Here is a 22699-nt window from a genome sequence, read left to right as displayed (position 1 = left end):
TCTATGTTTTGCACGTGAGCAGAACCACCAACGATATCATTCATGTACGCAAAGGCAATAGCGTACGATGCACAAAAACTTGCGGTTATCGGTATGGATCGGTACTGTTCAGTCTATATCTGCCAATCTGTCACCTGAGCTTTAGGGCGCACTTTTCTGTTGTTATGTGCGGTGCAACTAGGGTTGCCACCAGGCCGGTTATTTGCTCGCTCTGCCGGTTGCCGGTAGGAAGGTGATACCGGCAGTCTTTTGCCGGTATTTGTGGCTCAACACCTTTCATAGGGCCTTTTACGGGTTTTCCTTTCAACATTCCACTACAGCTTGAATAAATCTGGAGCACAGACCCAACTCCGTAGTCACCAGTCGTCTTCTTAGTTATTCATTATTATTATTGTTGTTGTCTTGAGCGAGAGCGCTCGTTCTTTCTTTCTCTCTCTCTCTGTATAGGTGGCGTGCATATGATGTCACACCGTAGCTTTACCCATGCTTTTCCCCTCTTTCTGGTGGACCGGCGCACGTCAATGCACCCCACCTATACTCTCCACCCCTCACCCACTTTATCTTTCCCGCGGACACATCTTCCTCCTTTCCCTCTATTCCACCTCCTCTCCCTCAGCCGGTATTTTTCACTGCGAAAGGTGGCAACCCAAGGTGCAACGCGGGCAACGCAGGTGCCTGGTTCGCGGACGCATTGGTCGAATTATACGATGTGGACTGCTTTCACGTTTGAAATGACGAACATTTTTATCAATGGAAACATATGGGCATTTGACGGGACCTTCGAATTCGATCGAATTAAGCGAAAAAACGAATTATCGGATGCCGTATTAACGGAAGTCTACCGTATAATGATTTTAATGACTAAAGGAGGTCTGTAAGTCATATACGCTCTGTGACCATAAATGGTAGCCACTGCATTGAAATTGCATTGAAACACTCATATCAATGCCTTGGTGCGCAGGTGCAATGGTTTCTATTGAAGGAATTCCTCTTCACATTGACCTCATTCCAAAACTATGGCTTGAAGTACTTGAAGGAGATGTAAGTCTACCTTTGAGCCACGTAAAACACACCTGTTGTTCTACATTAACCACCCCGTTCCGTTTTCCCGCCGTAGAATGCTAAAGAATTTGGAGAGTTCCTCCGTAACAGCAGCTACGTAACAAACTGCGTGTCTGCGGTTCTCCTGGAGGAGCGGGGCTACCTCAACAATCCCATGGTGTTTCGACTGTTCTCCTTGCTTGTGCCAAAGGTACACCACCATTTCCTTTTATTTGAATGAGTGTCTCAGATGTGTTAAAGGGGCACTAAAATGCCCTCCACAAGTTCATTGTAAATTATGTCAAAGAGTGAGTGAGTGAATGAATGAATGAAAAAGAAAATGATGTTAAAGGGACCATGAATATCCTTATCCGGCCATATATAGGGGCCATATCCAGTGGTCGTGCCCCGCCCTTTTTGCATGGTAAATGCACCCCCGGTACACTGAGTACGGTTAAGAGCCTGTGTGTTTATGATAGTGAGGGTTCATGAGAACCGTTTCTGGCAGAGTAGTCGGAATTCGCGAAATTAATTTTATGATCCCTTTAAAGGCTGCATCCATTTTGCAGTGAGCATTATTACTCAAAACTTAATGTTTAATTGCCTCATCTACTACTATGTACGTTACGTATTTTGTTGCCCTTTTGGCTGCCACCGTTCCTGCGTCTTGAGGGTCTGATTGGGCTCCAACGACAGTATTTTTGTGGATGTTTAGACAGGGCTCCGTGACAAACAGTACCAGAAAGTAAAACAATGATCGTTGAAAAATTGTTGAAACTTTACTTTCATCTGAGAACTAGTTGTTTTTGCATTTTAGTGCCCCTTTAATGTTCAGCCGATTGCAGGTAAGAATTTATAGGGTTTATTCGCAGCATAACTGGCTGTAGCACAATATGTTACTAAATATCTGAGGAAATTTATGGAAACTATATTAATATCGAGTCAGGTATAATAAGTTTGCATCAAGTATATACATAGAGAATGACGTTTTAGGGTTTTACCTGATTCTTCCCAGAATTGAAGGTTGCCTTTTGAGGGTGAAACCCAATTTGTACCCGGGAAATTGCCCTCACTGGGATGTCTGTAACAATGAACTAACTAACTTGTTTGGCAGCAAATGCAGTTACATCACCATTTGTACCAAACCACTACAGTTAGTTTGAGTAACTGAGCTCGATTTCTTCCGGAATTTAGCATACTGGAAGTTTTTCACCCGAATTCGCATGAATATAGTGCACATGTTTATTTACCCGATTTTTACCTCCCGAATTTAGAAAAAAATATTTCCCGAACACTTCAGGCTCTCTATATACAGGGTGTCTTTTTTTAGGTGATACAGATTTTTCATTAAAAAACTATAAGGGCTATAGACATGCTGTTTCAACTTCTATCATATCTGGGCCGGTGGACGTTCTTGGCCATACGCTGCTTGACCGTCAAATGACTAATTACCTAAAAATCGTTAATTAACGTTTTAATTATAAAAGCTATGAAGTTGCCCCAATGAGAACATCTGTTCCTTTCGGTGACCTGATATCATAGCCGTTTTCACAACAAAAATCCGTTCAGTAGATCGTCCGCAAAAAGTTCGTGAAGGAACACCATTTTTTTTCTTTATTTTGTTTATTGCGCATCTTCAGGACCCGTCTTTCCTTTGGGACCCGGGACCTGTCCCCCAATGTGAGAGGGTGAAAGAGCACACTGTCGCCCCTTGCGTCCTGGAAAAGGATGAACAGAAAATGCAACACAAGATAAGGGCAGTTCCAATAGCGTCACCCGATACATTTGTTTTTGTTTTGTTTCCGCAAGTTAAAGCTCATCTTCGACACATGAGGCTCCTTCACCATCTCACATTGGGGGTGAAGGAAAGACACGTCTCCGAAGATGCGCAATGAACAAAATAAAGAAAAAAATGGTGTTCCTTCACAAATTTTTTGCAGACGATCTACCGAACGGATTTTTGTTCTGAAAACGGCTACGATATCAGGTCACCGAAAGGAACAGATGTTTTCATTGGGACAACTTCGTAGCTTTTATAATTAGAAAGCTAATTAACGATTTTTAGGTAATTAGTCATTTGACGGTCGAGCAACATATGGCCAAGAACGTCTGCCGGCCCAGAGATGAAAGCAGTAAAAACAGCATGTCTATAGCCCTTATAGTTTTTTATGAAGAATCTGTATCACCTAAAAGAGACACCCTGTATATACAGGGCTCGTACAGGGCCTTGAAAACCTTCGAATTTGAACTCGCCCTTGAAAACCCTCTAATTCTGGGCCGATCGATACACGAGTACCGATATTATATCATGCTGTACGATTTCAGGTCGGCAAACAAGTACTGAAAGAGAGTGTAACAAACCTCATCCTGTCGAGGGCCGTGTCCCTCGTAATGTCAGACTCGTCCGGAGACGTGTTGAAACACGCTCGCCGTATCACTGCCGTAAGTTCATTTTTAGGTTTGTCCTCTGCACGGGTAGAAGCAGTTCATGGGACGTCGTTCTTCTCTGTCAGGACCTTCGTGCGACGCTATTAGTGCTGCTGGTGCAGAAAAACAGCGCCATATGTCCTGGGCTGGCCGAGTACTTGGACACGTTGGAGGCCCACTGTAAGGATAGTCTGCATCCAAAGGAGGAGGGAACCTCCTCTGTAGAAACAGCAAAGGCAACAGAAGAGACAACATCAAATGGTGAGGAAATAGGTACGTACAAGTGGAACTCTTCCTCTTTCTTTTTTGCTCAACTTGTTGTTAGACGGAATCTGATATTGGCAGCTTTGATCCCTTACGATAGCCGTATTCGTTGACACGAAATGCAAAGCACCGAGCAGACCTCCACCTGGTGGTATTTTGCGGACATTGAAATTTTTGATGCCGAGCACAAGGTTGTGTATGATACGTGTGTTGGGTGATTGATAAAGCTCAACAACCTACATGCTCAGGGCTCTTGCGGTAAAATTTAATGACTCCGCATTTAATGGGGTCATCACCCTTTAGCATTGTGCTCCAGTATACATGCATCCAATTATCCAATGATAACCATAATTTCACTCTATACTCACTTAATAACCGTTGGGCTTTTTGGGACATCGGTCACAATAGTGTAGACACGAGGAATGCAGACAGTGGTCTGGATTGCAAATCCTGGCCGGAATAGGTCTGTAAGCAAGAAATGTGTTAGTAGGAATCGAATGTGAGTATTGTCAAAAATATTAGCCCTATGGATGGTGGCATGGTCCATGTTGCTTGGACATATCGACATCGTCGTTGACATTATCTGTGAGGTGCCACGCGATGAGATTTCAGTGCATGCTAGACAATCTTGAGGTGAGCAAAATGAATCCATGCACCGAGCACCGTGGTGTTGCCCATTGTTCATGATTACAGTTCTCTCGCAATGTAGAACCCCTAACCGTTATCAATGTAGGAAACTTCTTCTGGCACTTGTATGTTTGATGGGAAGCCAACTTGCAAAATGACGATGCCAGCAAAGACCACTAATTGTGTGCTATTTTTTACACGAAAGCGAGCATTTGTAGAGTAACTTTTTTTATGACCCTATTTATGAGTAATACCTGACTTCTTTGGTTTCGCAAACATATCTGTCAGGGAATATTGCTCATAGTGAACTAGCAACAATCTTTTTAACGAGCCCCGTTAAGTTCCCTTAGAACCATCTGCTACGCAATGTATAATTAGGGAGTGACTTTTTCGGGTTAAACCCGATTCCGCCCGGTTATTCCCCCCCGAACTGACCTCCGACCAATTCGCGTTCAACCCGATTTCTCCCCGAATTCCAGAGACTATGAAATCCTCAAGTGACGTTTCCACTGAAGACGAACAAAGGTTGTCACGTGTAACACATGTAAGAATGGGTCACTTACTTTCCAAGCAATACACCCAAGTTTGTCAACACTGTCTAGGCTTTCGGGGATTACCGCTGGAAGGTCACGATCTCGCAAAAACAACAACAAAAGAACAAAAAAGAGAGATTAGGAAAGGACTTAATAGACAAGAGGAGAAACAAAAACACCCGATAACACCGGAAGGCACAATTATTGCCCGATTTCTCCCCGAAGTACAGATTTAAAAATAGCGCCCGATTTCTACCCCCCGAATCTGAGAAAGGCATATAACCTGAAAAAGTCACTCCCTATGTATAATTCAGAGTAGACCGCCACACTGCGTGAGTCCGCCTACGCTTGTGCGGCTACGTTCTACACGTGCCGTAGGGTAAGACTGCGGATAATTACGACCACCTGAAGTAACATGCACTGGAAATCTCTGATTCCTGGTGCTGGAAACAACGTTTACCTCCCCCACATTGCTACCGTCCTTGGCTGGGATTGAACCTGCGATCTTGAGCTCGGCAAGCTTGAGCTACCGAGGCTAGCTCCGTGTACTTAGGGTTCTTCGTTTTCGGGTTTTATTATTGTACAAATTTTGGAGTAAAAATCTGGTGATTCTTTCGAAAGGAAATTCAGGGAAGAATCGGGCGTGTTCTGTCACATGTTTTACGTTGTCGGGTGTTTCCGGGTGAAACTAAAATCGTGTGAGTCAAGCTTGCAGAGCTGATTGCGGGGATGAACAATGGAATTCCGACGGGTGACCGAAAAAGCCGGCCTTTGGTACTATGTAGGAGGTGACTGACAGGAGGACCTTCAGGGTGTTTTCTTGGGTGCTGCGGGTGTAATTCGGGGAGAAATCGGGTTGTGCCCGAATTTCAGAAAATTGGTTCGGGGTGCAAATATCGTGAAAAATCGGGTTTAACCCGAAAACTAAGATTCCTATGTGTACTCCCTTTGCTGGCGGTGCTTTACATTTCATTGTAGTACCGGGAAGAGCTCACAGTGCATTATAGCTAGACCCTGATGTTTTAGGGTTAAACCCGATTTTTCCCCGAATTTGCACCCCGAATTGAGGTTCATCTAAGGGTTAAACCCGATTTCTACCTGCAAAACTGCACCTAGGCTAGGCACCTCAAGGCATCGACATACTAGTTTCTCACAAAATATGCGACTGCCCCTTACTTCGACATCAATTTATTGACCCGATTTCTACCCCCCGAATTTGGAAAAATATAAAACCCGAAAACTTCAGGGTCTCATCATAGGGTAGAGCACTGCACAGGCCGCATTTTAGTCCCAAGCCCAGCATTCCCTTGATTTACCCTCCTGGGCCCCAGCCCTAGGAATTTCCAGGTTTCCCAGCCCGTCAACTACGGAGCAGGATGTAAAAGTTAGCGCTGCTGTAACACAGACTGGAGCCCAACCCAAGCCTGTCAATGTACGGGCTAGGGCCCACAATGCCACACTTGTCCGTACAGTTCTCTGTCGTAGGGCATGGAAACTTGCACGACTGACACTCCCAATAAACCCCAACCCAGGTGACCCGGGTTCAGATAACCCGCCTCCGAAGAAACCACGGAGCACGGAAATGGAAAACGGGGAGACCAACAACGTCACGAAACCCTCGACTCAGCCGGCTGGTGCATCCGACTCGGAAACCGTGCGAGTTATGTTAGAAACGGTGAAGGAGCTGCAAACGGTGCTGGCGAAACAGGAACAGCCCTCCTCGTCGATGGAAGCATCTTAGTGAACATTTCTATGTGGCTCAAACGTATTGTCATGGAGCAATAGTGTGTGGTAGTGTTGTTGTGTGCAACCGGTGCTCTGAAAAGTGGCACAGAGGCAAAAAACAAAACACAAAAAAAAACGTGCATTTGATCATCTTCAATAGGATGTAGTTCCAAATGGTGGCCTGCCTAGCGGCCAGTTCCTGTTTTTAATGTCACTTTTTTCTTTGCGTCTTTGGTTGATGCACTGACGGAACAGAGCCTGATGGCGCGGAGCAGTGGGCGGAGAAAATGAGCTCAGAAAAAAAGGGAGATCGAGTGTGGCCAACTTAATGTCAAAGTGTTACTGTTTTGAAGCATGGAAGATCTTCTCAATGTGTGACCATACAAGATCAATTTTTTTTGTTTCTGTTCAAGTTGTTCGTTGCTTCAGACTGAAAAGGAAAAAAAGAAACGAAACAGACGGGGCGCAATCTGTGCTCGAAGTAATGGAACTCTGTCCTGCTTGATTTTTGCGCGAGTGAGCCTTTATATGTATGCCAGCACTGGATGGGGAAGATCAGTTCAGAATATGAAATCATATTGTACCGTTTTCTTATTGTTACTTTTATTATGCCTTTTTGCATTTTAGCTTGTACTTAGGTACGGAGCATTTCACGCAGAAAAACGATGTGTCGTAAAACAAAAAAATGCACACTGCTCGTTGCTGCCAGACAGTCAATAGTCTCTGTAGCCACGAATCCACGGCTTTTCGGGTTTCTCATTCTGTAAGACCGCGGTGATCGTACCGGTTGAAACAAAACCCTTCCCTGCTCTTTTTTTCCATGTTGTCCTTCCTGTTTTTCTTTGCTGTTTAAACACCAGCTGTGATACACATAAGCCTTTTGGACACTGTAAAAGGTATTAACATCTTTCTTTTTTCTTCTACGCAGTGAAAGCCTTCACTGTTAAAGAAATAACACCTTCATATGTAAAAACGAATGTGGAAAAACTATGAAGCGCTGTCAAAACATTTGCCTGCCTATAAATATATACATATATATTATATATATATGATGTATAATGTACATAAAGTGCTTTTGTTATTGCAAAATTGCAAACTCACATGTGGCGTGTTGGTACACACTGCTACATTTTGGGCGGGGAGTAGACACCAGCCTCGTGCGAGGTTGCCTTTTAAGTTATTACAGGCAATTATTACAGTATCACTAAGGCCTATCTTTGGTTGATAAGAGAGTAGGAAAATTTGCATATTTATTGCAGAGTTTTTTTTTTAATAGGCAAAGGAAATGGGGAGATAGAATGGGTCTTGGTGGTACAGTTGTGAGCGTTCCCTGTTTGTGTACTTTCTGTTTGATTGAATGTACATATTATTTTTAAAAAAGAAATGGCGCATGGTGCTGTTCTCAAATGTTTGTTTCTCAATGTTTCTTTCCAACATTTCTGGACATCACAGTCTTGTGTTGCTGTAAGCCACCACTTTCTCTCATGTGATGCTGTATCCCATCATCACTTGCAATGATAAAGAAAGAAACTTGCTAAATTTTGTTACTTAGGTAGTACAGTTCTTGTTAGACATTACAAAATCCCATGTTAAAACTGCAGTCTGAGCTTCTTGGCGCATATTTTAAAATAGATAAAGACGAATCGAGATTTTGCCTGCATTTGTCATTTCTACTCATTTCATCTTTGTCAGCCGAAATTTCCACCTTAATAACTTGTTTTTCCTGCTCATCATTGGAAAACAATCGCTCATACTCCAAGTCATTATTTGTTGTAATAAAGCGGTAATTTATGGTACTTTAGTTGTATTGCTTCTGAATCCCAGAGACAGCTCAGCTATTGAGAACTTTTCTTTTTTGAGTTTTCTTGTTCAGACCAGATTATTTTTAAGTATTATTAATTGTAGGAGAACTGGGAAAGTTACAGCAGTTGAATCGGGTTGAGAACCTAGTGAGAGGAATGCGATAATAAACATAACAAAAGGAAGTTAAGATTGAAGGGGAAACAAGCATAACGATTGCAGAGATAAGGAAAACGTTTTCTTATGAAATTTTCAGTATTAATTACGGAACAATAATTAAAATCGCCCGTTTGAGAAGCCAGCTGAAAAAGCGTGCTGCCACCTGAGAGCAACCAGCTGCATCCGCGCATGCGCCTTGCGCGCAGTTTGCAGACGGCAGCGAATTTCGTCCTGTGAGGATGGAAAGTCATCGGACAACCCTGATGCTCTTGGGTTTGCGACCCCAAGCAAAGAAAGAAAAAGCGAGAGTTGATGTACCCTGATACTGACACTTGATTGTTGTTGTAATGTCTATCGGCAAGTGTGCGCGGGAGTCGAGTGCGTCTTGTCATGAATATAACTGAAGTGATGTACCCGCGCTGAGTGTCTGTCCGCAGAGCACCACTGCCGGTTAGGCTTAGGCCTTCCTTCTGTCGGCGGAGCACGGTACCGTTGTTTACAGACTGGAATGGACAGTAAACCGACCATCTGATCTCCACGGACATGTTTTCGACCACGGGTCGAGACAACGATCAAACTTTTGATGCCGACAGCGAGGATATTGCGTCCAAGTGGAAAAATATTCTCGTTACATCCCTGAAGAAGGTAAGCTCTCGAAAATGTCACCCGCTGCAGTATCACAGCTTTGATGGTAGTGTAGCGTTTGACAATTTTAATTCCGTGCTATGATTTACACAAAAGGGATTGTGCTTTACGGTTTGTCTTGGGTTATTTCACGGCTATGCGCACCGAAGATGCAACCGCCTCTCTTCGAGAGCGGTATTGCAGCGTGCGATAACATACTCGTGCGCAATTCCAGAAATTTCAGTGTGTCATGCAAACGAGGAAGTTTGCCAAATGCACGTGCACCGCACGTTCTGTAGCTCCTGCAAGTTTTGCGCTCTTGACATCGTGTTGCCATGCTGCAATAAGTAAGCAAGAGCACAAAGAAAATAAAAAGAAAACAACACGGCTGCACAGTCGTGCAGTTTCACGGGGATGTAAACGATCCCCGGTTGAAAGCCTGACATATAGAGAACTAGTAGAATGTTTTCAGTGTCTGCAACAGAGGCAGCGACGATTGTGTTTCGGAGATTGTAAGGTAGCCCTTACAGATGACACCTACAAAAAAAAAAGAAACTGAAATTATGTGCATCTACAGCTTTTATTTATGCACATGCTGTGCATGATGCACATCCCTGAGCACGTCTGTTTTCTTGCTAAAACGCATAGAATTGTTGCATTGGTTCATATTGGATTATTTGAGCTGACAATTGCAGTGACCGAGGTGGTCTTTTTCACATGTTTACATCCGTTTCAAAGAAAACATTGCAAAATGTTTGCAGAGTGTTGCAGCTTCAACATCCAACCAGGAATACTTGTGCAGTCTCAGAATATAAGTCTGAGTTTGTTTTGTAATTTGTTTTGTCACATTTATCCCAAACACAGCACTGCATGCCTTTTTTCCCTTTTTTGCCTAAATAATATCTCACAGCAAGCGTTCGTTATACTCAGACATTTTCCCCTGCATACCCACAAAAAAAAATAATAAAGAAAAGCCTAAAAGCCAACAAATGCAGGTCCCACCCCCATCTACAGAATTCCAACATCTCTGTGAAATGAAAATCCTGCGCATATCTCTGGTTATGACAGTATGGCATATATGCGAGCCCAAACAAACTCCATAGTTGGTGGACAAACTTCATGTGCAACAGCCTGGGCACAAACAGGACGACGACCAGGACTCAAAAGGTTATGGCTAGGGCCTGGGAGTTCATACAGAATGCAATTTTTTTTTAAACGCGTTCTCACGGATATCCTAAGGTTTCTCCACACATTACCAATCACGACGACACAGTTTTACAATGTATTGTGTATCATATGATTGCATATTTCGTCATATTTCTTCCTGATCGTGATATGATATGACAGTTGCATATAACGGCATATTTCGGCTTCATTCGAACCATTTTTTAACATTTGCCGTTCCCTTTATTTTGCCACTGCCCACGTTATTTCAAAACGGTGGTCATCGGCCCAGAACCCGTGTTCCAGCCGCGCATCTACTACCCTCCTATTAGGCTGATTCGGCAAGCACCACTGACATCCAGAACAAACTTCAGAAAACAAAATGTGCGACATGTAGTCAGTGAGTTCAAGCTGTGCTTGACAAAAATAAGGGAAAATAAGGGAAGTATTGTGGTCTGTGAGTGCCGTTCTCAAAGGCAACAAACAGCACAACGAGGAGCTGTCCGCACATGGCGTAGATGAGCTAGGTAGCTAGCACATTCAATAATGTGGAATCTGGAATAATATACAGTGACGTAGCGCACGTTTTCGTGGTACCTTCTAATCATCCCATGTAAAAATGCATGTCGATGTCAAGTGCAATGTATGTGCGTGCACTTTCTAAAACCTGAGTATGGCTATAGGCTGTATATGCTGTATGCGATGTATGTGGGTGCACTTTCTAAAACATGAGTATGGCTCTAGGCTCTATATGGCTAAGGAGTGTGCATTTTCATTTGTAGAACTTTTTTTTTTCTAAAAATTTTTAAAAATGCATACTGTTCCAAGGTACGCAAAAGCTTATGGAGTAACCTTCCCAGCATCATAATATTTCTGCATAACTAATATCTTGTGCATATTCAGATGTTTCGTGCCGCATATTTGCAAGCATACTTTGAAAGATTTTTGTGCATAATGTCCCGCGTTCTAGATATGGCCCTGAAGGCCCTGGTTATGCCAGTAACCTATACAGGTTGATAGCCTTTTGGTTTGGTATATTGGCCATCTTCGTTCACTGCTGGTTGCGACAGTAATCCTACCATGATTACATGCAGCAGTTCATATTTCAAAGGGTTCACTTAAGTGCAAAAATTTCACTTGGCAGAATGAAGGGCACTTGTCGCTGTGACAGCAATGCAGAAAGAGTCACCTGTTGTGTTTTGTTATGTATGCACCAGGGGATCCTTAGTGTGTGCACCTTCACTGCACCTCAAGTGCACGACACAATGGACAGGGTGCCCGTCGTTGCGGGACATGGTGGGACCAGTCCAGAGACCAGTGGGAGGCTGCGCTGCTGTGTCACATTCCTAGAGCAAAGTGAACGCATAACTTGCGATTTCCTTCGTGCTTAAATCACGAATAATGCGAGGAATGGAATCCCACTCCTTTAGCATTGCTGCAACGGTAACGACAGCTTTCATTCCGCGCTGATAAATTTTTACTTTTTGTAAATTTTTAAATATTTGCAAATATTCCCTTCGGTAGGTGCACATTTCTTGCAAAAATTTGTTTCCAAGAGTGTGCACAACAGCAGCAACCTCTCTCAGCTCCTTCTGGCATGTTGTGACGTCTGATCAGCTGAGCACTGTTATTGGCCGCTGAACAGTCGTCTGCTACAGTGCAGGAGCAAGGCGACCGGTTGACTGCTCTGTTTCAGACAGGGGACAGGCAGTGCCAAATACATCCGCAAAAAGCAGTTGGACAGCTGACATGACGTTGCAGACAGGCAGGCGTGAGGAGGAGCTTTTCTGAACCACATTTTGTATATATTTTTATATGTATATGTATTTCTATTTTGCATATATATTTTCATGACTTGGTAGACTGGAAGCTCTCTTGTGATTACACAAACCCTGATTACTCTTAGTACAAAATTGTGTTCAAGGGGTAGTGATCCTAATTTCTACACTTCCTGACCTGTTTTTTTTTAGAGCCCTTCCATGTTCCTTTAATACGAAGTAGTTCCACATGTTTTGTGATGCAGTGTACTGCAATTCAATCACTGACCAATCGTATAATCTCTCTGATAATACAGGTGCAGTGTCAGGTGCACCCGTCGCTGACTGCGACCAATGACGCACTCGAGTATGTGGAATCGTTGGTGCTCCGCTTGCTTGGGACCCTGTGTGCCGGACGCCCTCACTCCATCCAGGACGTGGAGGAGCGGGTGGGTCGCCTCTTCCCCCACCCCATTGACCAGTGGGCCAAGCTGGACGCCCAGGCGGCGGTGGAGAGGGGGCGCCGTAGATCCTCTCTCGTCCTTCCCCTCGAGAAAATTCAAACTGTGCTGAACAAGGTAATAACACCTCAAAAATTTTCAGCAGCAAGTACAAGATAGTCTCTCTCGTAGTCTCTCAGTAGATAGTCACCGATAAGGCCCCGGGACTTCGGCGAAATTTTTCGGAAACCGTAATTCATCACGGAATCCTTCGTTTGGCATGGAATTTTGTGAAATCTCTTATTTTGCTCGAAATTTCACAGTGTTTTGCACGGGACTTCGTGAAAATCAGATTAGGTCAAAGGATGGCGGTACTATGACGTGCGGCGTCTCAGGAGAAGTATTGCACACTTACGCAAAAGAGTGTCAGATAAAAGCATGGGCTGTGCACGCTTCCAACTACTCCAAGGTACGCATTACCCTTCGACATACTTTATTTATTCGCATATTTTGCGCCATCACATTTTTGCGCACCAGTAGTTTGGCATTAAAAACTGTGTAATTTGCGCACCCGCGTTTTCACGTGTGGATACCTGACACGCGCATCTCATTGACCGTGGAGATTGCTTTTCTCAACGTCATTAGTGCTACCGAAGTAATTGCAGTGCTTTTGTTTGATTTGCGCACACTTTCGGGTGACGGTCCACTGACGCGGCGGTCCCTTGACTACAAAGCGCAGAAAGAAACACTGGACAACACGCTATGACAAACCTTACAGCACAACATGGCAAAGTTGGTGAATATAGCATGCTTTTGGTTGTCAAGTGTGACTAGCGTCATCTTCCAGCTGCATCTCGACGTATTCCGGTATATCAGCGGTTGTGGACCGGCAGTTTGCCTCCCAACTATCGGCGGTATTTGGGTACTTCTTTCGCGCTTGTGCAATGCAGTGATAACGTCAATATTGGCTCTACCGAGAACCTATGTGACTGGCATACTAAAATTTTGCGTCATTTGTCAATACCGTAATGAACGTTACCGCGCAATTTGCGCACCCCTAACTTTTCCAGCTGTTTTGGGGAGAAAAAATGCTCAAATTATGCGAGTAAATTCGGTAATTTGGTTTTGGAACGGAATGAGAGTGCTTGCTCTAAATTTAGCGTCTGTTGCGATCAAGTATTTGTCAATGCCTATAAACTCTGTGGGTGCTAAAAGGTATTTCAGCAGCTATAAAATGATTGTAGACGACTTGCTGCATTATTTAAATGGGATTTCTGGGTCCATGTAATGTCTTATGCCTCCATGCAGATAAGCTGATAAGTAAATTTCAAAATTTACAGAATTTGATGACTGTATGGTGTATTCACGTACTTCACATGCTGCTGAGCAGTCCCTCACTTCATATGACGTTGGGGAGCACTTCTCTCTCTCTCTCTCTCTCTCTCTCTCTCTCTCTTTGCTCCTACAGAACCTATGTGATTATGTGTGGCTAGACATTGTCCAAGGCAAACAAGAGCAGTGTATTAGCTATCGTGGCTTAGAGAGATTCCGGTTCTACAGTCAAACTCCTTTACAACGAAACTCAGGGGACAGCAAAAAAAAATTGCAGTAAAGGTATTTTCGTTAAAAAGGAGGTCTATTATTGGACCTATAGGGCTCCAGCAGGACCTCAAAAAAATTTGCTGTAGTGGTATTTTCGTTAAAAAGGTGTTCGCTATAAAGGAGTTTGACTGTACTATTACGTACTTTAGTGCTAATGATCAAAGGTACAATGCTTCAAGTAGAATGTGATATTCTGTGTTGTATATGTACATGATTAAGGACACAAATGAGGCAGAAGACCATATCTGTAACCTTGTGCATCTACCAGCACATTGCCCATCTTGTAGTACTGTTCTGCACAATAGTTCACAGGCTACAGTCGTTTCACTATGAAGGCATTGTCAGTATTGCCTCCCGTTAGGAGTGTGTTGCACTCATCTGTACCTTTACATGACCTGTGCCGTATTGCCAGAAAATGGTCGTCACCAAAGCATCAAACTGAACCAGAACCAAAACGGAAAGAATCGTTATTTTTTGCCGGAACCAAACCGAAACTGAACCGAAAAGGCCGCCGCCATCTTGGAATTGAACCGGAATCCAACCGATTTAGAGAATTTCGGTTACCATTTCAAAACCAGTTTCAAAGCTTCGAGAGTTCGAGACTGACCGTTTTTCATCTTACCTACCTTAAGTTCCCCAATCTGTTTCAAGAGTGATTGGTTGATGCAATATTTTTTTACAACCCTAGTCTCCAATACAAGCGGAAATGCATAGCTGGATGCCCGCATTGATGGAGAGAACGTCGGACAGCCCCGCTCCATAGTTTAGTTTTCCTCTGGACAAGCGTTCTTGTCACAGCTTTGCGGCCAGAACGTTGGAAGGATAGGGAAGCTCGTACCTGAACCGTTTGCAAAGTAAAAAGGTGATTTCGTTGAAGGCCATTTGGGGATGAAACAGAGTTTGTACTAATATAAAATTGCTGGTTGTCTTTACTGTCATGATAGGACATGTAAAGAGAAATAAAGCTTTCGGAACTATCCTATCGTTTATTTTAGGGCATACACCTTGTGCAATGAGCCGGTTCTGAACCGGTTTAGACCATCTTAAACTGGTTCGGAACCGATATGTGTGTCATCCTCGAGCTGAACCCGAACCAAACCAGAAAAAAGTTCAGTTTGATGCTCTGGTTGTCACAGCACGGGACATGGCATGTCGTCTATGCACCAAGCGCAAAATAAATTCATTTGCTAGCATTGCATTCCCTTTCTCTTTGTAGGTGTTGGGGTACAGAGTAGATTTCCTAGTATGCCAGTACATCGCTGCCGTGCTGGAATACATTGCTGCCGACATCCTCAAGCTCACCGGGAACTACGTGAAGAACATTCGTCATGTGGAAATCACGTGTCAGGATTGTCGTGTTGCCATGTGTGCCGACAAGGTAGGCGACATGCGGAATGTGATGGAGGGGTGTGTCTGTAATGTGTCTGTAACGTGTCTGTAATGCTGCCTGCTTGATGCTTTGGCCAGGTACTCATGGACATGTTCCATGGCGAAGAGGAAGAACTTACACTCACAGAAGACGACACTCCCAGCGGACGATCTCCTTCGTCGTACGAGGAAGAAGTGAAGGATCTCATCACGGAAGAGAGGCAACATATCCGCGAGCTCAACATGATCATCAAAGTGTTCCGCGAGCCTTTTATTAAGTTGTTTCCCGGCTGCAAGGTAGGAGCCTGAAAATGTTTGCATATTTAGCAAGTACAAAATTATGTTCGTGTGCTCCTCCTGCAGGAACTGGATGCGATATTTGGCAGCGTAATGGAGGTTTACGACTTCAGCGTCTCACTCTTGGGTTCCTTCGAAGACGCCGTTGAGATGACGGACGAGAATCAAAGCCCTGCTATTGGCTCGTGCTTCTACGAAATGGCAGAGGTAGGTCCTGATCGCGACCTACTGGATTATAGCGACCATGTCATACGGACCCCTTCCCAGCGCCGCATTTGGGGGCCAGTGGTGGCGCTACTCATCGGCCCGGCTATTGCTTCCTCCATTTCTACAGTACTCTGTACTTTAGCTTACCTTAGCATTTTTATACAAGCAGCGGATGTCCCACGAGAGATGCTTCCTTCTAAAGGTCATCATCATCATTTTACGTGTTTTCATAGGAACTGTTGCTGTCGTCTGCTACAGTAATCGTGCGTCTGCTTCTGCATGTTCAAAATTCAAATTTCCATCGTGGGCCAATGAGTAGTGCCCATAGCGTATCGTGCAGACGGGCTCCTCGTCAGGTTCGCTGATTATGACATGGTCGCTATAATCTAGTAGGTCATGGTCCCGATGCACTGCGGGAAATTTCGTGTTAACAGTGTTGCTCGTTCTTCTGCCATAGTATGACGAGTTCGACGTGTACGAAGACTACGCCCTTAAAGTGATGTCGCCCAACTGTAGGGAACGGCTATCGCAACTGCTGCTTCAATCTGATGTGGCCAGCTCCTTACAGGTGCAGTACTGTCCTCGCTATTCTTTTACATTGCAGTGGGCAGCTATGACGGCAGAAGGTTATGGTATACCACATTTTTTTCAGTTGTGGCACATTTCTTTGGACATAATGTGGCAGCTTTGAGCTTGCTTACATGCAGGGTCGAAGTAGAGGGACACTCCGAATTTACCTCGGTACCCTATACTTAGGGAGTGACTTTATTGGGTTAAACCCGATTCCGCCCGGTTATTCCCCCCGCCCCCGCACTGACCTCCGACCAATTCGGGTTAAATCCGATTTCTCCCCGAATTCCAGTCACTATGAAATCCTCAAGTGACGTTTCCACTGAAGATGAACGAAGGTCGCCACGTGTAACACATGTAAGAATGTGTCACTTACGTTCCCAGCTGTGTGGCTATTGTCAGCAAGGCATTGCAGGGCAGAGCCAAGAAAGAGGGCCGTGAATGCTTTGTCGATAATGGAGCACACCAGTTTAGCGATGGAGATTTGACTGTTTCTTGGGTAACCTGTATGTTTGTCCATAATGCTACTGATGGACTTCAAAACTCAATATCGACCACGCTTACAGACCGCTGGCCACGGCTTCATTCTTGCCGTCAAGTATGTACTCCCCAGGTTGCTGTGGGGACCTGTGGCCCACTGTTTCCAGTACTTTGAGGCCATCAAGGTGCTCCAACAGTTGGCCGTTTCTGAGGAAGACAAGGAGACCCTTGCACAGGCCGAGGGACTCCTCAGGAGACTCAAAGCACAGCTGACGCGCACTTGCTCAGGGACACTGCCCAGGAAGAGGCCAGGGTAAGGGATCACCAATACTTGAAATCAGCTGTGCGCCGTGCCTCCTTCCCCGTCTGTACTAGTCCTCAATGTCACAGAATGTAGTCTGGCAACCCTGACAGAGTGACTCCACTGGAGAAATTATACTGCAGTGCCCCCATGTGCTGCACGTGGGTATTCTACGGCTTCTGTGTCGGTGTGCTACATGTCGCAAAGTGGGGTGTGGCTAGCCATTGCAGCCAACAGGGACAAGCGCAGGGCTTAAGCGTGCCCGTCTGAGGTTGAACGCAACAATAATCATGTGTTGACACAAGCAACATCCCCTAGAGTACTGCAGCGGAAGATGCAAGAGATGCCATAGCTTATTGGTGCTACGTTAGCTCGAGCTGTCAATGTCACGTATTTTTGTGACTGCAAACCATGGGCAATATCCTGCGGAGCAGCTACAAGATATTCCATAGCAGATGACGGGAAAAAACAACGTCTGCTAAGTATGCCGTCTGCGACTCCTCATATTCCAGCACCGTACAAATGCTCAACGTAGCAGCAGAACTTGTGGCCCGCGAGCAGTTTTGTGCTTCTTCCTCTAGAATATTCCATGGGGATGTTGCTAGTGTGAATACAGGATAAATATTAATCTTCCTAGAGTGGCAGCTGCAGGCACCATTGATAAAATTCCTGCAACGGCATGCTTAAAGTCTGGTGCTGTCGACTGATTTTATGATTAGAGTTGCATTCTAGTGTAAGTTACATGTCGATGCTATGTGCACAGTTTTATCCAGCAGTCGATCATAGTTAGGGCCTGACTTTTTAGGGTTATATCCGTTTACGTCAGATATTCCCCCCCCCCCAATTCAAATCCACAAAAACAGGATTTGACCCAATATTTCCCCTAAAACTGCTGAACCAGGAAGTCAGAAGTCCTCACAACTAACACAGAACTTTAGAAACTGTGTTGTAAATGCATAAATATGCTCATACAAACTGTCAAAACGGAGACCCTGCTGCCTCTTAGATGCATGGACTAAATACGTGTATGCATACTCTGTGTCTACTGGTGTGTTGAGTGTATTATGCTGATTTAACCGAAGATCTACACCTGATTCAATCCAATTGAGCCAGAATTGAGTTTGATCAGGTTCAGTTCAACCGGATTACACCCGAATTATTCAAGCTAATTATAACCCGATACTTACCCCTGATTTTGCTAAAAAAGTAAAGCTTGAAAAAATCAGGCCCTAATCATATTTCTTGAAATAAGTTAGAACAACAACACTGCATTTTCGTATCCAGTTTCGATTTTTGGAAGCATGAGCTATGTCGCAACGATATGGAACAGATATAAAGGTGATTTAGGACTGTTTTGAGACATGATAAATAGAGCGTGAAGTTTTAGGGCTTAATTCGATTCTTCTCCGAATTGAAGGTTGCCTGATTAGGGTGAAACCCGATTTTTACCCGGCAAATTGCCCTCATTGAGAAGTCTGTAGGCATGCACACTAACTTGTTTGGCAACAAATGCAGTTACATCACTGTTTGTACCAAACTAGTACAGTTAGGGGAGGAATATATATTTACAGTTAGTTCGAGAAACTGAGCCCAATTTCTCTCCGAATTTTTTCATAATTTAATTTTTTTTCACCCGAATTCGCATGAATTTAGAGCACATGTTTAGTTACCCAATTTTCACCCTCCCGAATTTAGAAAAAAAATATTGCCCAAAAACTTCAGGCTCTAATGATGAAACGTAATGAGCAAGATTTGTCTCGAGCCCGTGGTTTGACCGCTTGACGGAACACAAACTCGAGGCTACGGATGGTGATAAAAGTTGAACTATACATCACTGTATCACATTTAATTAAAATTTATATAAAAATAATTCATGTGACAGGATTTTTTTTTAAAGCTTTGGTCGGAGTTTGAGTTTGATTATAGGGGGAAAAAACAGAGCCTGCACTGTTGCTTTAAATTACCAGCAAAAAATCAGATGAGTTGTTGTTAAGGGAAGTTGCAGTATGCAATACAGTGAGTTTTTATTGGTAATTTCACTTAATTTGAGGTTTCTGTTCCAGGGAGGCGTCACTACGAATGCATAGCCGAGATCGACGTTGTATAGCTTTGCAGAAGATTAAGGAGCTGCAGAAGACGATTGATGGGTGGGAAGGCAAAGATTTGGGACAATGTTGCAATGAATACATTATGGGTAGGTTGCTGCAAATTTTTTTATTTGTTAGAGGTGTGCGCAGATGTGGTTATATCCGTGTGCTAGTTTGATTTGCGGATGGAGATCATACATTTTCAAATCTACGCGGCTAAAATGTTGCTACAACTGCTTCACTGATTAAGCATTAGTGTCCCTGCAGACGTTCCCTAAATGCAGCCGCAATTGAGAGTACTTAGTGAATCCAAAAATAGTGTGTCTAAGTGCATCATCTGTTGCATTGTGGTGTAGTTAATGGGGATTAATTGGCAGCAACAACTGTTGCACTGTGGATGACATGGTGTAACTAAAGTTTCTAGATGGGTACACGCATTTGTTACGTAACTTCTTCATTATATTAGAAATCTTCGTACAAATGCAATGAATGCTGCTGTGCGAATATGCTCAGTATCTGCACCTAAAATTTCAAGCAAAGGGGATGCTTCTGCGAATTCTAGTAGTGTGGATGCAGGTGCAGACAATGTCAACGTTGTCAATGTTAACGACCGCCTCAAAAAATAGCATCCTTGGACACCGAAGGACAGTTCGAAACCTTCCTTCCATCATTGCAGAGGGAAGTCTTGGCAAAGTCAGTTCTGGCAGGCGACTGACAGAGCGACACGTTTTCCTTTTCGACGGGTTGATGCTGCTGTGCAAACACAACAACAAACGTACCAGCGTCACAGGAGCTCCGTCCGCAGAGTACCGGTTGAAAGAGTGCTTCTTCCTCCGCAAGGTCGAGATTATCGACAGAGAGGACACAGATGGTGAGGCTGATATGTGGTGTCTTCGTCGCAATATTGTAACTGGCATTCCTTGTGTTCTTTTAGAGTTGAAGTGCGCATTTGAAATTGCTCCACGAGATGCCCCGCACACCACACTTTTTGCGAAGAATGCGGAAGAGAAGTGCACTTGGATGGCGAATCTGGTCATGCTCAACATGCGAAGGTATGCTCAGCAGTCTTATGCGAGTCTTTTACTGTGTTTCTGCATTTGCATGTCATTTCTTTCCTTTGAAATGACGCTTCATGTGTTGGGCCTGGAAATTTAGGCACTAAATATGACTGAAATAGCAGGCCTTTAGGCCCTCAAAAACACCAAAATAGGCACGTTAATCTAGTGCGCTCTTTTGCAATGTTGGTATTTCAGAATGCTCCTTCAAGGAAAACTTGCTCCTTTAAGGGCTACAGTACTGTACAAGTTCTGACTTCTGGTACACGAATGCTGAGGCGGCAAAAAACCACGCTATATTGAATAATACCTTTAGTTCTCCGCCCTCGGAGGTCTTGAATGGCCAAGAAAGGCAAAATCTTTTGATCGAATATGCACAAACCCCTTCTAGCAAACCAGGGTACTGAAGGAAACCAAACGCAAAAAGGAACAAAAGGTGCAAACATGCAGAAACAAAAACCAAAACTCAGCTCAGCATGAGCCTGAAAGGTGCACTTGCACCTCTAACAAAAGGCTGGCATCTAACAACATCAAAAAAAAAAAAAAACTACAATCCAATAGAGTCAATAAAAAGGCAGGCAGCCCCGAAAATCCCGCATTTAGGCGTTTATAGGCAAGTGCCTAAAATTCCGGGCCCTATCCATGTGCATGCCTGGTTGTTTTCTCAAAGCCTTCCTCCCCTTTTTTTAGTATGTTGGAACGAACTCTGGATAGCATACTGTCAGAGGAGGAAAAGAAGCACCCCTTACGCTTGCCGGAGAATTACAGGTGAGGGACTCGCGTTGGCTTTTGAATTACACGCAGACCAAACGTGGCTCTTGGCATCTGTGCAGGTTCTCATTGGAAGACTCTGAAGCCTGCATAGTGTTTGAGGTGGAGAACAAGAACAGCTCAGGGGTGCCGCTCATCAAGGGGGCCACGTTGCTAAAGCTGGTTGAGCGTCTGACGTACCACATGTATGCGGACCCCATGTTTGTGCGAACCTTCCTCACCACCTTTCGGTCGTTCTGTCAGCCGCACGAGCTCCTAGATCTTCTCATCGAGAGATATCCTTCTGTTACGTTGTGTGTCGGTGTTTGCTGTGCAGGCAGTGTTGATACCAAATTTGAAATTGGCCCAGTGTCCTCAAAATTTTGAGAAACAAAAAAATGATGTTTTCGTGTTGACAGGGGGCACGCGTTGGGCCAAGCGATCTAAGCTACCGACAGGTAGCAGAGTGTGCTTTGCTCAGCTTCATTGCATTCATGTTTCAGGTACTACTCTAAGCATTTATCGTGCATTAAATCCACGACCTACTACAGGTTTTCCCACCGATTTTAATCCAAGTGCCAGCTAAATTAATCCATGTGCCATGCAAACTTTATGGGGCATGGATTAATTTAGCTGGCACTTGGATTAAAATCGCCGGGAAAACCTGTAGATTATGACGACCATGTCATAATTAGGGCCTGACTTTTTAGGGTTAAACCCGTATCCGCCCGATATTTACCCCCCGAACGAAATCTGTAAAATTCGGGTTTAACCCGAATCTACCCGAAAACATCCGGGTCGCGTGGCACACTCATAGGGGTGTATTAAAATAAAGTTTGATAACATTGCTAAACATTAGTTCCACGTTAAGACAAATTTTTATTAAACAATAAAAAATCACCCGAATACACCCGAATTCCTGACGACAGAATATGCCGTAACGGGATTTCACCCGAATACACCCGAATTTTCCAATGAAAAATATCGCCCGATATTTACCCCCCGAATTTGGCCAAAAATAAAACCCGAAAAAGTCAGGCCCTAGTCATAATCGGCAACCCCTATGAGGAGCTACGTCCGCACGATCCGCTAGGGGCGCTACTCATCAGCCCGCGACATCTGCATCGTGATCGGACAATGGAAATTTGAATTTTGAATGCGCAGAAACGGACGTGTGGCTACCGTAGCAGACGACAGCAACAGCTCCTATAAAAACGCGTAGAATGATGATTATAATCAACTTTAGAATGAAACATCTCCCGTGGGACATCCACCGCTTGTGCAAAAATACTAAGGTAAGCTGATGTACAAAGTATTGCAGAAATTGAGTAAGCAGTAGCCAGGCCGATGAGTAGCGCCACCGCTAGCTTCTAAATGCGGCGCTGGGAAGGGTGCCTATGACATGGTCGCTATAATCTAGC

General features: G+C 44.2%; 2 protein-coding genes across 2 annotated transcripts in view; both read left to right on the top strand.

The window, feature by feature from the left end:
- Positions 1-8413, top strand: part of LOC135396901 (ubiquitin carboxyl-terminal hydrolase 34-like) — a 68592-nt gene extending 60179 nt beyond the window's left edge. The window contains exons 72-76 of the mRNA XM_064628126.1: positions 962-1041; positions 1118-1252; positions 3367-3483; positions 3555-3741; positions 6425-8413. Coding sequence (XP_064484196.1) covers positions 962-1041; positions 1118-1252; positions 3367-3483; positions 3555-3741; positions 6425-6633 — 728 coding nt within the window. The 3' untranslated portion in view covers positions 6634-8413. The remainder of the gene's footprint in view (positions 1-961; positions 1042-1117; positions 1253-3366; positions 3484-3554; positions 3742-6424) is intronic.
- Positions 8414-8782: 369 nt separating this feature from the next.
- LOC135396900 (son of sevenless homolog 1-like) overlaps positions 8783-22699 on the top strand; it is a 23095-nt gene continuing 9178 nt past the window's right edge. Inside the window, exons 1-12 of the mRNA XM_064628125.1 lie at positions 8783-9221; positions 12439-12699; positions 15380-15541; positions 15631-15828; positions 15895-16035; positions 16493-16603; positions 17172-17398; positions 19450-19580; positions 20150-20344; positions 20408-20525; positions 21219-21296; positions 21362-21574. Of these exons, the coding sequence (XP_064484195.1) occupies positions 9120-9221; positions 12439-12699; positions 15380-15541; positions 15631-15828; positions 15895-16035; positions 16493-16603; positions 17172-17398; positions 19450-19580; positions 20150-20344; positions 20408-20525; positions 21219-21296; positions 21362-21574 (1937 nt within the window). The 5' untranslated portion in view covers positions 8783-9119. The remainder of the gene's footprint in view (positions 9222-12438; positions 12700-15379; positions 15542-15630; positions 15829-15894; positions 16036-16492; positions 16604-17171; positions 17399-19449; positions 19581-20149; positions 20345-20407; positions 20526-21218; positions 21297-21361; positions 21575-22699) is intronic.

The sequence above is a fragment of the Ornithodoros turicata genome, chromosome 6 (genome assembly GCF_037126465.1).
Source record: "Ornithodoros turicata isolate Travis chromosome 6, ASM3712646v1, whole genome shotgun sequence".
Taxonomy (NCBI): Eukaryota; Metazoa; Arthropoda; class Arachnida; order Ixodida; family Argasidae; genus Ornithodoros; species Ornithodoros turicata.
The sequence above is the reverse complement of the archived record's forward strand: the minus strand, read 5'-3'. Positions and strand labels throughout refer to the sequence as shown.